Consider the following 13,849-nt stretch of genomic DNA (forward strand, 5'->3'; position numbering starts at 1 on the left):
CCCTGTTCTTGCTGCTTCAGACTCTGAAGTTCACATGAACTTTGATCCTGTTGATTTAGAGGGACTTGTTTGTTTGTTTGTTTGTTTGTTTGTTTCTTCTGGTGTCCTTCATCCCCTAAGACTCTTACACTCTTTCTGCCTACTGTTCCATGTTCCTGCTGAACTCTGAGGGGAGGCATTTGATGGAAACACCCCATTTAGGGCTGAGGGTTCCAAGGTCTCTCACTCTCTGTGTAATGTCTGGCTCTGGGTCTCTGCATTTGTTCCCATCTGCTGCGGGAGGAAGCTTCTCTGATGGCTGAGCACCAGAGTCATTTTATCATTGTAATTTTTTATAACAATAGGATTTGGCTTTTATCCTAAGTCCCTGGGCTATTGAGTCAGTGTCAGATTTGGTTTCCATCTTGAGAAGTGAGCCTTAAGTCAAGCCAGATTATTTGTTGATTACTCCTACAAAGTTTGTGCTACCCTAGTGTATCTTTTTTTTTTCCAGTTTTTAGAGACAGGGTTTGTCTGTGTAGCCTTGGCTGGCCTCGAATTCATAGAGATCCGCCTGCTTCTGCCTCCCGAATGCTGGGATTAAAGGCGTGCGCTACCACTGCCCTGCTAGCCCTAGCTATCTTGCAGGCAGCACACCACTGTAGATCAAAGGGTTTGTGGCTGGCTCGGTGTTTGTGTTTCTCTTTCGGTAGCATGAAAAATACCCTCCTGTACAAAAGACACTGGAATGTAGGAGTAAAGGCTCTATGTAGGCACCAGCTCAACTCCTCCATGTTCAATGAGTTATGTAGATGTTGTCATTGGCAATGGGGCCTTGCTGTCAGTTTATGGAAAGCAACCTAGTCTTGGCAACAGCCCTGGGTTGTTTGGGGATTCCCATGGGACCATTTGACCAACAACTCAATTAGATGTAACTGAATCCCAGTATTGGAGGCTTCATTTGGTAACAAGAGATGGCCTGTTGGGACTCTGTTCCCCATTATTTGGCAATTTCATTTAGATCACCTTCATAGATGTATATGTTTTAGGAAGCGTCTACTATATTATGTTTCCATACTACCCCTCAAATGTCCCTTAATTTTAGCTGTCTCTCCCCCATATTCTCTTTCTCAATCGCGTCGCTTCTCTCCTCCCCTACCTAATCCTCCTGTTCCAGTCCCCCGAATATCTATCCATAATTATCTATTCTATTTCCCCTTTTAAAAATTATTTATTTATTATGTACACATTGTTCTGCCTGCATGTGTGCCTGCACACCAGAAGAGGGCACCAGATCTCATTATAGATGGTTATGAGCCATCATGTCATTTTTGGGACTTGAACTCAGGACCTCTGGAAGAACAACCAGTGCTCTTAACCTCTGAGCCATCTCTTCAGCCCCTTTAGTTCCCTTTTCTAACAAGATCTATCTGTTCCCTCTAGTCTCTTACTCTCTGTATAGATTGTGGCTTGGTAATCATTGACTTAACTAATATGCACATATAAGTGAATACATACCATATATGTCTTTCTGGGTGTAGATATCTTAGTCAGGATGATTTTTTTTTTCCTTCTAGTTTCATCCATTTGCCTACAAATTTCATGATGTCTTTTTTTTTTTTTTAAACATCTGAGTAACACTCCATTTTATAAATGTGCCATAATTTTTTCATCTATTCATGTATCGAGGGACATCATGTTGTTTCTAGTTTCTGGCTATTATGAACAGAGCAGCAGAGAACATGGTTGAGCAAGTGGTAGGATGAAGCATCCTTTGGGTATATGCCCAAGGGTGGTAGAGCAAGTTCTTGAGGTAGATCTATTGATTTGGGGTATTTTTAATTGCTGCGTTTTCAAATTCCCTGATAGCCTGCTCTGCAGCATCCCAGCCTCCTATAATACCATTCAGCGTGGTCTTTGTTTTCAATTCTGAGGTTTAAACACAGGGTTTGAGCATGCTAGGTAAGGGTTCTATTGCCTAGGAACGTTCTCAGCCTTTGCTTTTTCAAAACAGCGTCTCGCTATATATCTTAGGCTAGCCTTGAACTTGTAATCTTCCTGCCCCAGCTGCCCCAGCTGCTCCAGCTGCCCCAGTGCTAGCATCACAGGTATGTGTCAGTATGCTTGACTCAGTGTATTTTTTACTTTTTTAAACATTTATGTGTGTGTACACATTCACATATGTGAACGAGCATGCATTCCTCTCTGTCTCTGTGTGTCTCTCTATTTGTGTCTGTCTGTCTGTCTCTCTCTGTGTGTCTCTCTCTCTCTCTGTCTGTCTGTCTATCGCTCTCTCTCTCTCTCTCTCTCTCTCTGTGTGTGTGTGTGTGTGTGTGTGTGTGTGTGTAGACCACAGTGAACCTTGGTTATCTTCCTCAGTCCTCCTTCCCTTTTGTTTTTGAGACAAGGTCTCTCATTAGCCTGGAGCTCAGCAGCTCAGCTGGCCAGACCAAGGAGCCCTAGGGATCCACCCATCTCTTCTCCAAGCCCTGGGACTGGAGGGTAAGCCACCACACTCAGCCTTGTTCTGGGTTCTAGGCCCACATTCACTTCATGTTTGTGCACCAAGCACTCTGCTGACCGAGACAGCTAGCCTTCGGCTATTTTACTAATAGAAGGGGTTTGGTTTTGGTTTTTGGTTTTGGGGGGTTTTGTTGTTGTTGTTTGTTTTTTGTTTCTTGTTTGTTTTGTTTTGTTTTTAAGACACAGTTTCTCTGTGTAATAGTCCTAGCTGCCCTGGACTCACTTTGTAGACCAGGCTGGCCTCGAACTCACAGCGATCCGCCTGCCTCTGCCTCCCAAGTTCTGGGATTAAAGGCGTGCGCCACCACACCCGGCTTCACTAATAGAAGTTTTATTTGAATTATTTCTGCATCTTTCATTTCTCTTTTCTTTCCACTGATGTCTTGTATTTATAGTAGTTGCTTTACTACTAATTTTAGAAAATGATTTTTATAGAGTACATTGACCATATGCTTGCAAAATAAACTAAAAAGAATAGTAAACAAATACTGAATTCTGGATGTAGTTTTGCTTTTCAGTTGTCTGTGTCTGTAACTCTGAAACTAATGAATGAATGAGGTCGACGAAGCTGATGAGTGAATGAGCAAACATACGGAGAATAATGTGGGTGTCCCAGTTTCTTGTTGTTACTGTGATGAAACACTGACCAAAAAAAGCAACTTTGAAAATGGATTTATTCAGCTTATACTTCCAGTCACAATCCATCATTAAGGCACATGCGGGCAAGAACCATGGCGAAATGCTGCTTGCTGGCTCAGCCATTCTCTGTCTGGCAAGAATGCGTGCAGGCTCATGCTTATTTTTATACAACCCAGGACCACCTGCCTCCGTCTGGTATAGCCCACCATAGGCTGGGCCTTCCTGCATCAATTAGCAATCAAGACAGTCCTCCACTCATGTGGCCAACAGACCTTCTGACCTAGGTAAAGTCAAGTCATCCTCCCAGATGACGCTGGCCTGTGACAGGTTAACAATTCCAGCAAACTAGGACAGTGAGCATCACTGTTAGAGGTGACAACTGCAGACTCAGAGAGGAGGAAGCACAAAATAAAATATGGCTTTGTGTTGGGCTTGAATTGGACCAATCATTTTATTTTATTATTTTAAGATTTATTTATTTAGTTTATTGTACACGAGTGCTTTATTTGCAGAATGGGGCATCAGATAACATTGTAGATGGTTGTGAGCCAGCATGTGGTTGCTGGGAATTGAACTCAGGACCTCTGGAAGCACAGGCAGTGCCCTTAACCACTGAGCCATCTCTCCAGCCCTTGGAACGATCATTTTAAACTGATGCCACCTCCATGTCTGTGTGTGTTGTGATAGTGGATTTTGGTGTGGCTATATATATGTGACATATATACATAGGCATTTACAGTCATGTCTGAAATAGAGCCCCCAGGGCCTAAGATAATACAGGTGATAATAGACCTGACAATTCCCATCACCCAGGAGCATCATGGTGACTTAGTGCAACATATTACTGCAGTGCTGTGGTAATGAAAGCCCTCGACACTGCTGGTCAAGCAAGTTAGGCTGCCTGGCCAGCACACCCCGGGAATCTGGTCTCTGCCTCCCCAGTGCTGGGATTAAAAGCATGCCACAACACCTGGCTTTTTTTGTTTTGTTTTTGTTTTTTGTTTGTTTGTTTGTTTGTTTGTCTTAGGTTTTTCAAGACAGGGTTTTCCTGTGTACCATTCTTGGCTATCTTGGACTCGCTTTTGTAGACCAGGCTGTCCTCGAACTCACAGCAATCCACCTGCCTCTGCCTCCCGAGTGCTGGGATTAAAGGCATGCGACACCATGCCCAGCCACACCTGGGTTTTAAAATGTGGGTTCTGAGGATAGAACTCATGCCCTTGTGCTTTTAAGGCAAGACTGAGCCTGTAGCAGGAATCCCAAGTGCCCAGAAAGCTGCCAGGAAACGAAAGACATGCATACAATCGTCAGACTGTAAAAGGCTTGGGGTCAGGAGAGCTTTGTTATTTAGGTTGGGATAGAGAAGTCCAAGACAGGAGAGAGATCCAAGCTGACCCAGCTGACGCCGTCTGTAATCTAACTGGAGTGGTGTCTCCTGTAGGCCAGAGCCCCTCCCCAGAGCAGTCTCTGGCCTCTGGCTCCAGGGTGGTTGGCCCAGGCTCGGGTCACATTGCACTTGGTCTTCAGGCTGTTTCCACAGTCCTGACTTCAAACAAGTCGGAAATGCCAACAGCCCTGCCTCTCTGCTTCCTCCAGCCAGGGCTGCCTTCCTGCAGGGGCAGAAAGGGGGAAATGGTGGGGTGATGGGGGGGTACACAGGAGAGTGTGGGCAGGCAGGCATGTTGGCAGCCTTGCACCATCCAGGATGTTCTAGCCTCCTCCACCTCCCGCTGTGTTCACAGTCCCTGCTGCTTCCTGAGACCTCCTGGCCTCCCAAGGTGGCTGGGCAGCTGACCAGGAATCTTCCCAGCAATCTTAGCCTGCCCCTCCACAACCTGGTCTTGGCAAAGGCTAGCCACAGTCAAGGAGGGGAGGGCATCTCTGCAAAGCAGGGACCATCTATACTCTCTCCTGTCCGCTTTACCAGCAGTCATCGGGGAAGGCCCTCCTAGAACCCCTATTGCCCGTCCTGGACTGTGACAGCCAGGTGGCAGCCTTGTTTATCTCAACAACAGGTGCTCGGGCTGAAGAGAAGACAGTGTTCCTGAACTGGCCCAAGAACTGCAGGTCCCAGAGGAGACCTGAGAGTGAGTGGCCACAGGAAAGCTCTGCATGCCCAGCTTTCAGGGAAGGCTACAGCTATGGAGCCAAGGCCAGGCATGTGGCATCTTCAGCCTGCACACGCCTGGAGAACTGTGTCTCCCCTCCTTGCCCACGGTGGCAGGCTTCCTGGGGACCCAGCACTCCTGCAGCCCGGCCCCTCTTGGGACAACATCTGGGCTCATGATTGGATTTCTGAGGAGCCAGTGGCTGAGCAGCTGACTGGATGTCAGCTCAGAAGCCAGGATAGGATTAAACAGTTATTCATCTAGGAATGCCTGGTATCCACGGTTCCCAGGAGCATCAGTCAGGGATGCATGTCTCCTCCTTGTTTTCCATGCTGCACTGCATGTGCCACAGAGTGGTACTGCGAGTCCTGAAAACCTGTAATAAACTTGACATCTGGGAGATGCAGCATCTGTTGGAGCCTGAAGGAGAGGGCAGTTGATTACTCCCTAGACCTCTGGCCCTGTCCTTGCCATTGCCCATCTCCACAGAGACCCACGGATCCCATCTAAAGAAAGGAAGCCCATGAAGCTCTGCCAAGGAAAGGGAAAAGGAGCATGCCAGCCCAACATCTGGGCCCCGGTACCTGCTTTGCTGTGGTCCTGGCACTGCCCTGTCCTGGCATGGGAACAGGGCTGGCTTGTTCTGCCTCCTTCCTGTCCCTCCTCTCACCCCACCCCAGTTCCGGGCACACTCCTACCCAAGCCTGAGAAGAAGAGCAGCAGCAGTCTGGGGTGGAGCAGGCCAGAGGCCTCTTCCGTACACATAGCGCACCTCACACTTTAAGGCCGAAAGGAAAACTTGGGGCCAAGAGTGGCCGAGTGAGTGGTGGCTGTAGGGAGGGGCAATGCAACAGCACTCCACCGTGTAGGGAGCCCAATGTCCATCTGTATGTAGTCCAAGTCTGGTCCCAAAGACCCTGTCCCCTTCTCAGCCAGAGTCACCTTTGCCACCTGTGACTTCTAAGCCTTACATCTTTTCTCTACGACACAGAACAGGATTCCTGACACGTGTACCAGGAACAAGGCAATGTAATGCAGATCCTGCTGCTCCTTCCTCCCAGAGGAGGCGGCCCAGGGCTCCCACTCTACCCTGCATGGCCCTCTCTGGGCAGCCCCTCCTGCCCAGCCCCTGCCCAGCCCCTGCCCAGCCCTTCTGGCTCTAGCAGCATATCCCTGAGGTCTCTTCCTAGTCACCATCCATAAAGAGGCACCATTTTTCCTTCCTTCCCTGTTTCTGGAGTGGTTGGTTAGTCCTGCTCACAAGGGCCCTGTCTGCTCCTTGTCATTGCTGGATGATCATCAGGACAGACTAGGGGATGTTTATGTGCTTTACAGTGGTAGGCACTGTCTGTTCTTAGTTTTGTTTTAAAATTTCCAGCTTTATTGAAGTAAAATTGACAAAATTACATATATATATATATATATATATATATATATATATATATATATATATATACACACACACACAAGTTTTATGCAACACAGTGATTAGCGTATTTTTCAGACCATAAGATGCCCACTTTTCCCCCCAAAAGTGGGGGGTGGAGAATTAGGGTGCACCTTATGGTCCAATTGCTTTCCATTGGGCATCAACAAAGAGGTCACTTACCGATGTCTTCAGAATATTTTTTTTCTTGTTTTATTGATCTAAAAACTGGGTGTGTCTTATGGTAAGGTGCATCTTACGGTCCAAAAATTACAGTATGTGTACATTTGGAAGGACTGCTATGGTTAAGAACAATGTGCGTTCTTTCATGGGTGCTTGCCGCAGATGGGAGGTGAGCTAATATCAAGAAAATGGTGCAGCATTTCTAATACAACTAACACCGTTGGACTCGAGCGATTATATAGCTGATACCTAAAGACCGAACCGCCATTCCAGCTGCCTCTTGCCACAGCCCACCCGACTCCCCAAGCCTTACAGCCATATTTCTACTCTCTGTTCTGTGAGCTTAGTGTTTTTCAGATGCCACATGTGAGGTCCTGTGGTATTTGTCTTTCTGTATCTAGCTTATTTCACTTACCATGGTTTCATGCAGGCTCAGCCATATTGTTGCAAATGATTTATTTCTTTTACAGCTAAGAAGTATTTGTGTGTGTGTGTGTGTGCGCGCGCGCGCACACGCGCGCACATGCACACATACACACATATGTGTTCATGGGTATCCACTCATGGGCATGTGTGAGCATATATGGGTGAGTGCATACTATGTGGACATGTGGGTGGATGTGCTTGGTGGTAAAGGTACTCTCTGATGAGCCTGATGACCCGAGTTCAATCCCTGAGACCATATCATAGAAAGAGAGAACCAACTCCCAAAAGTTGTCCACTGACCTCTACACATAAGCCATACATATGCAGCCACCCCCATCATACTCACAAATAACTAAATAAATGTTTTTAAAAAGTAAGGTGGAGGGCAGGATAGGGGAAAAACCAAATGTTCTTCTCTGGCCTCTGCAACTGTATACTCATGTGCACATACACAAAAGAAAAGCCAAGGCCCTCTTAAAAACATGAGCCAAAAGGACACGCTCTAACAGACATTAAAAGTTACCATGACGAGGAAAGTCGAGGAGGCCTCAACCCTACATGAAGAACTATAGTCAAGCAAGGAATGCTGAGAGCAGGAGAAACAGTCTTCCCCGCAGAAGAGCACACCAGTTGGTTATTCACTGCAAAAAGGTCAGCCCGGAGTCACACGTAGACGTAACACTACACAGACTGAGCAGGTTGTGTTTGAATATTTAGGGATATTTATGTATATACATATGTGCATATAACAATAATGAATGAGAAAGAGAGGGAATTCATTTTAAAGGGAGCAGAAAGAGATATATGGGAGGGTTTGGCAAGAGGAAAAGGAAGGTTAAAATGACATATTATGATCTCAAAAAATAAAAGAAATAACTAAAAAACTGAACAAACTTCTCATGAGGCCTCCATGCCCAGAAGTACCAGGGTGAACTCTTGAGATCTGTCTGTCTCTGCGATCAGATACTTATGGCCGTACCCAACTTTTAAGTATAGACTAGGGATTTCTCCTTCAATTTTTCAAATTTGTAATTTAAATTGATGAAAGTTAGTTTAATAGTAAACAAAGTAGTTTCTAAGATAAGTCATGCCTCATATTCCTAACAAAGTCACAACCTGATGACAATGAGTCATTTACGCCACTTACATATTATTAGACGCAACACAGTTACACACATGATGCTGGTCAGCAACTGTCCATCCTGGGCAAGTCATGTGAGCCTCACGAGAGAGGTCTTCTGTCTGTACTTCTTTACTGAGTGTTCAGGGACAACATGAAGGTCCAAGTAGATGCCACACACACCGTGGGTTTTCCCTCTTAGCTTAGGAGCCTGGCTTGAAAGAAAGCCTGCCCTGCATCCCCAGGAGGACAGTATGTTGTCTCTCAAGCCTGAGCTCTTGGCCTTGCCTATAGCCGGCAGAGACTGGCTCAGCGCCGTGGTAAGTGCTTCCCCTACCACACTACCTCATCAGCTCACACATTCTTGGCCAAACATTTTTACCAGAGAACATTCTGAGATGTCCCACCACGGTCATCAAGTGTCCGTTTGTCACCCTCTTATCTGCTGAGGCCCCGTTAGGAATGCTGAGGTGTGAAGCCATTACATCCACCTGGTCGCTGTGAAGCGGCATTTGCCTCTAGTAATCCACTTGGCCTCGCAGTCTGCTTTCTCTGATGACAGTACAACCATGCCAGCTTCCCTTCGGTTGGCATTTACATAGTTTACCTTCAGTCTAGAACGTTTCATTCATTTTAACTTACTGTGTAGCTAACACAGGTGTCTGCATCTGCATCTCTCTGCACTGTTAAGTTTCATCTGACTGACGGTTGATCCCATCTGCATCGCTTGCTGTTTGTTCTATCCGGTTCATCCTTATGATTTTTCACTGTATTCTGAGTATCTTAACTACTCCATCTCAACTCTCTCAGTCAAGGATGTGCTGTGTGGTCTCAGCGATTCTGCAGCTGGTACGATGCAGCCTTTAACATGCCAGAGGCGGTTAACAGGTTCCTCTGTACCTTTACCCCGACTTGGAATGTGCTGTGACCTGAGGCGGCCTCGGATTGATGCCTTTCCCAGTCTGTATGCTTTCATTGCCCTAAGTTTTAATTTGTAGATTTTTCTGCACTGTTCCATTAGCTGTAGTGTTCCCTTTGGTCATGGGTCACTTGGATTTATGCTTTAACCCCTCCTTTCTTTCCTTTCTTGTATCCCTGACCCAGTTTCCTTAAGTATGGGTCTGTGTTGCTGTGCGTGCATTTACTACTGCTTGTGCAAATTACCTTCACTTAGCTTTAGTGTTTCATCTGAGTCTAGGTTTTTATGTTGCCACTGCTGTCTTCTGGCACACGCAAGGCGTAAAACTCCCCTGTTCTCCAGCTTCCATGAAGTGTCAGCCGTCAGCAGAGGCCCAGAGCCAAGCATCAGGTGGGGCTCTGGGAATCCCGTGCAGAAGAAGGAGGAAGGATTGTAGGAGCCAGAGGGGTCAGGGACACCACACAAAAAGCCACAGAATAAATTAACCTGGGCTCATAGGGGCTCACAGAGACTGAACTGCCTGCCAACCAGGGAACCTGTATGGGGCTGACTTAGGCCCTCTGTTCATATCTTACAGTTGTGTAGCTTGGTCTTCCTGCGGGAGCAGGGGCTGTCTCTGACTCTGTTGCCAGCTTGTGGGACCCTTTTCCTCATACTGGGTTGCCTTGTCCAGCCTTAATAGGAGGGGAGGTGTCTACTAGCCTTACCGCAACTTGATATGTCATGTTTGGTTGATATCCATGGGAGGTCTGCCTTTTTCTGAAGAGAAAGGGAGGAGTGGATGGGGTGAAGCAGAGGGGAGGTAGAGGGAGGGACTGGGAGGAGGGGGCGGGGGACTGCGGTCAGGATGTAAAATTAAACAACAATAAGTTAAGCTAAAACAAACAAAAAAAAGGTCAGCTGTGGGCACCTAGCCTGATCCTGACTCTTGTCTGTCAACTTTCTTGAGAATGGCTTCCTGCAGTCGGCTTTCTGCTTTTCTAGCCCTGGGTCAGATCACAGAAAGGTAGGCTAAGTTGTCTCAGGGTTGCACATCTTTCAACTTGCAGAGCCTGGTCCAGAGCCTCCTGGCTGCCTGGAGGCCCACGCACACGCTCCCCAACTTGGCCATCACAGCCTTTCCAAGCCATGCTGGTCCCTGAGCTTTCCGTTTACCATTCCAAACTTGGCTCGATGCAGGAACGCTGACTCACCATCCCGAGGTCCCATGCTAAGAGTCTGCCCTGGGTAGCAACCAAGCCAGTGGCATAGCACACAGGTCAGAGCCTGACTACACAAGCTGCATGAGAGGATAGAATAGGACTACACGGTCCCATTCTGGGGCTCGGGGGGCTGTCAGCCAGCTTGGGATGCCTGCCTGAGCTGGATCACTCCTAGAGGATGCTGGGGGTGGAGTATCCGAGATGCTACTGGGATGACCACCTTCTGCGGTGCCTAGTCCTTCACTTTCCTGGCTTTCTGCCTCATAGGTGAACAATAACGGGATCATCTCCTTCCTGAAGGAGGTTTCTCAGTTTACCCCCGTGGCCTTCCCCATCGCCAAAGACCGCTGTGTGGTAGCAGCCTTCTGGGCAGATGTGGACAACCGACGTGCAGGCGATGTCTACTACCGGGAGGCCACTGACCCGGCCATGCTGCGTAGAGCCACGGAGGACATCAGACGGTACTTTCCTGAGCTCCTGGACTTCTCAGCTACCTGGGTTTTTGTTGCCACCTGGTACCGTGTGACCTTCTTTGGAGGCAGCTCCTCTTCCCCCGTGAGTCCAGGTGGCTGTGTGGCCTGGGAGGGGGAGGCTATGTGGTTGGGAGCTGCCAAGCCAGGCCAGGTATCGATGGTCTATACTCGAGAAGCACTCTGGGCTCAAGGTAACGTCACTTTTCTGAAATCACAGAGCCTCACCCTTCCTGGGCCTCAGTAAATCAGGGAAGCCCAGCACACCCGCTCTCATGTGTGAGATGCAGTGAAACAATGGTGCTAAAAGGGTTTCTGTTAGAATGGCTTTGCTCTCCAACAGTCCTAGGATGGGGCAGGGTCAGGAGGGTCTGTTCGAGGTGGGATGTTTTTTGTTTGGTTAGTTCTTATAGGTGTGTGTGTGTGTGTGTGTGTGTGTGTGTGTGTGTGTCTATGGACAGGTCAGAGGAAGATGCTGGGTGTCCTGTTCTGTGTCATTTTCTCCTTCTTGTACATCATCTAGATGGGGGTCTTTGAGCTTTGAGCTAGGCTAGCAACCAACAAAAGTAACGCAACCCTCCTGTCTTCATCAACCCCCCTCCCCCCCCACAGCATTGAAGTTACAGGCTTATGTGCAGCCATGTCCCAGTTTGTCCTAGTGATGGATATACTTGTGTGGCAAGCACTCATACAGCTGAACCACCGGTCCGGCTTTTCTTGGTATTTTGGGGGGTTTGTTTGTTTGTTTGTTTGGAGTAGCGTATAATGTAACCCAGGTTGGCTTCAAACTCGCTATGTAAGTTGTGGATTGACCTTCATTCAATTCCTGATCCTCTCACCTTGCCCTCCAGAGTGCTGGGTCTACAGGTATGTGCCTCCGTGCCTGGCTGTTCTGACTCACTCCTTGGTAATAGTATTCAGCCAGATGGAGCAGCTGAGCTCTCTGTGTCTTTTGTGAGTGTGGTCAGATGCTGCTGCCCACCCAGACAGGCTGTTTTCCAGCACTTACTATAGATAAGCCTATTCTGGAAGCTAAGCCACATAGAAAGAAGCCCTGGGATGCAATTGGCCTTTCAACCCTATTTATTCACACAATAGGGGCTTTTTGAAGGGCACCTTCTGGGTGGCAGACATTGTCCCAAGTGCTGGATAACAACCCTGGACAAGGCCAGATCGTGGGGCTTATACAAGCCCCTAACAAAGACAGCAGGTGTAGGGACATGCTAGGAAGTGTCGTCTAATCAGGCAGCACCAGTTGGAGGGGCACATTAGGCCCCCACAGCACCCCACACCACTGGCCTTTGCTGACCATCACCCTTCCAGCTACCTGTACAGCGCTTGTCTGCTTACTGTCGTTCTCGCCAGAGCTTACATAAGAGTGATTCCTGTTCAGCTTTTCATTGTTTCCAGTGACTGAAAAAAGCTCGGACTCTGAGATAGGCCCATGTACTACCCGTGCCTGATGGCATGGCTGTTTCAGATTCTTCTGTGACACACATATCCCCAGAGCAGTCTGCTGCCCTCTCACAGTGTCCATTTGGAGGTGCCTGTTCTCTGCACCCCAGATAAGTACACTGTCATCTTCCTTCTTTGCTAAGCCTGCAGGCAGAACAAGGAATGCTCCTTTTAAACTTGGATTTCTTTGGCTGACATACATGTTGAACTTTTTTTTTCTAGTATCATTGCTACAGCATTATGTGGCGATGTACTTATTCACACCTTAATCCTAGTTTTCTTAATGCTTATGGTCCTTTTTTATTGTCCTAAGCTATTCTGGATACAAAGGACATCAGCATTCTTATCTGCCTATGTTATAAAAAAATTTTTTTTCTGTCTGCCAATCATTTTGATATTGCAGCATTTTTCCTACTAAGAAGTTTGGGGTTATTTGTTTTGTTTTGTTGTTATTTTGTTTGTTTGTTTTTGTCCATAAATGTATTGATCTCTCTTTTGGCATTTGCTGTTAATAAACATCACAGAAGTCCTTCTTTGGGATGCAATGTGTGTTTCCCTGTGTTTTCTTCTAGGACTTCCATGAGTTTTGTTTTAAAACATACTTGGTTTGGGATTTGTTTTCATGAACAGTGTGGCATGGGGCATAATGCTAGCTTTGCCTGATCGTTTCCTCACCCCAGTCTGAAATGCTCTCAGGGTGCAGTTCTCAGGGATGTTCATGGATTAAAAGTCCATGGAAACAGTGAAACTAATACTAAAAGCTGCTTTTCTCTCTATTTGTAGGTTTGGCTGAGTGAGAGCTAGCCCACTGTGTGTCTGTCTCCCAGCCTCTGCGGGAGTCTGAGCCCCCTTGAGGCTGGGGACAGTGTCTGCTCCAGGTGTTCTGGTCTTGCCCCTTAACAGTGTGGTAGATGAGCACCAGGCTGTAGAGATAGACAAAACCATCGTGGTCCTGCATTGCTTGGTTGTCCATTTCGGGGAGAAAGGGCCTCTGATATGGGGCAGGGAATGCAGCCAGTCACAGCTAGCCCCCTCTCCTGGCAGGTCAACACATTCCAAACAGTGCTTATCACCGACGGCCGGTTCTCCTTCACCATCTTCAACTATGAGTCTATCTTGTGGACCACAGGCACGCATGCCAGCAGCGGGGGGGATGCTGACGGCTTGGGAGGCATTGCAGCCCAGGTAGGCCGGGACAGAATTGGTGCCCAGTGCTCAGGGGCCCCTGCTCCTCCTGCCAAGGTGACATGGGCAGGAGAAGTAGGCAGACCTTCACTGTAGCAGATAACTGTTCCCTTCCAGACCTATGTAGAGATCAGTGCATGGCAGCCACAGTAACTCTCTGTCCCTCCGGCCACTCGGTGCCCAGAACCACTATATAGCCTCTAGTACCTTTGCT

At 47.6% G+C, this 13,849-nt stretch overlaps 1 protein-coding gene across 1 annotated transcript in view; it reads left to right on the forward strand.

The window, feature by feature from the left end:
- The window catches only part of Sned1 (sushi, nidogen and EGF like domains 1), a 57,159-nt gene that overhangs the window by 7,840 nt on the left and 35,470 nt on the right, over positions 1–13,849 (forward strand). Inside the window, 2 exon segments of the mRNA XM_051153673.1 lie at positions 10,793–11,080; positions 13,495–13,635. Coding sequence (XP_051009630.1) covers positions 10,793–11,080; positions 13,495–13,635 — 429 coding nt within the window.

This window comes from Acomys russatus, chromosome 12 (genome assembly GCF_903995435.1).
Source record: "Acomys russatus chromosome 12, mAcoRus1.1, whole genome shotgun sequence".
Taxonomy (NCBI): Eukaryota; Metazoa; Chordata; class Mammalia; order Rodentia; family Muridae; genus Acomys; species Acomys russatus.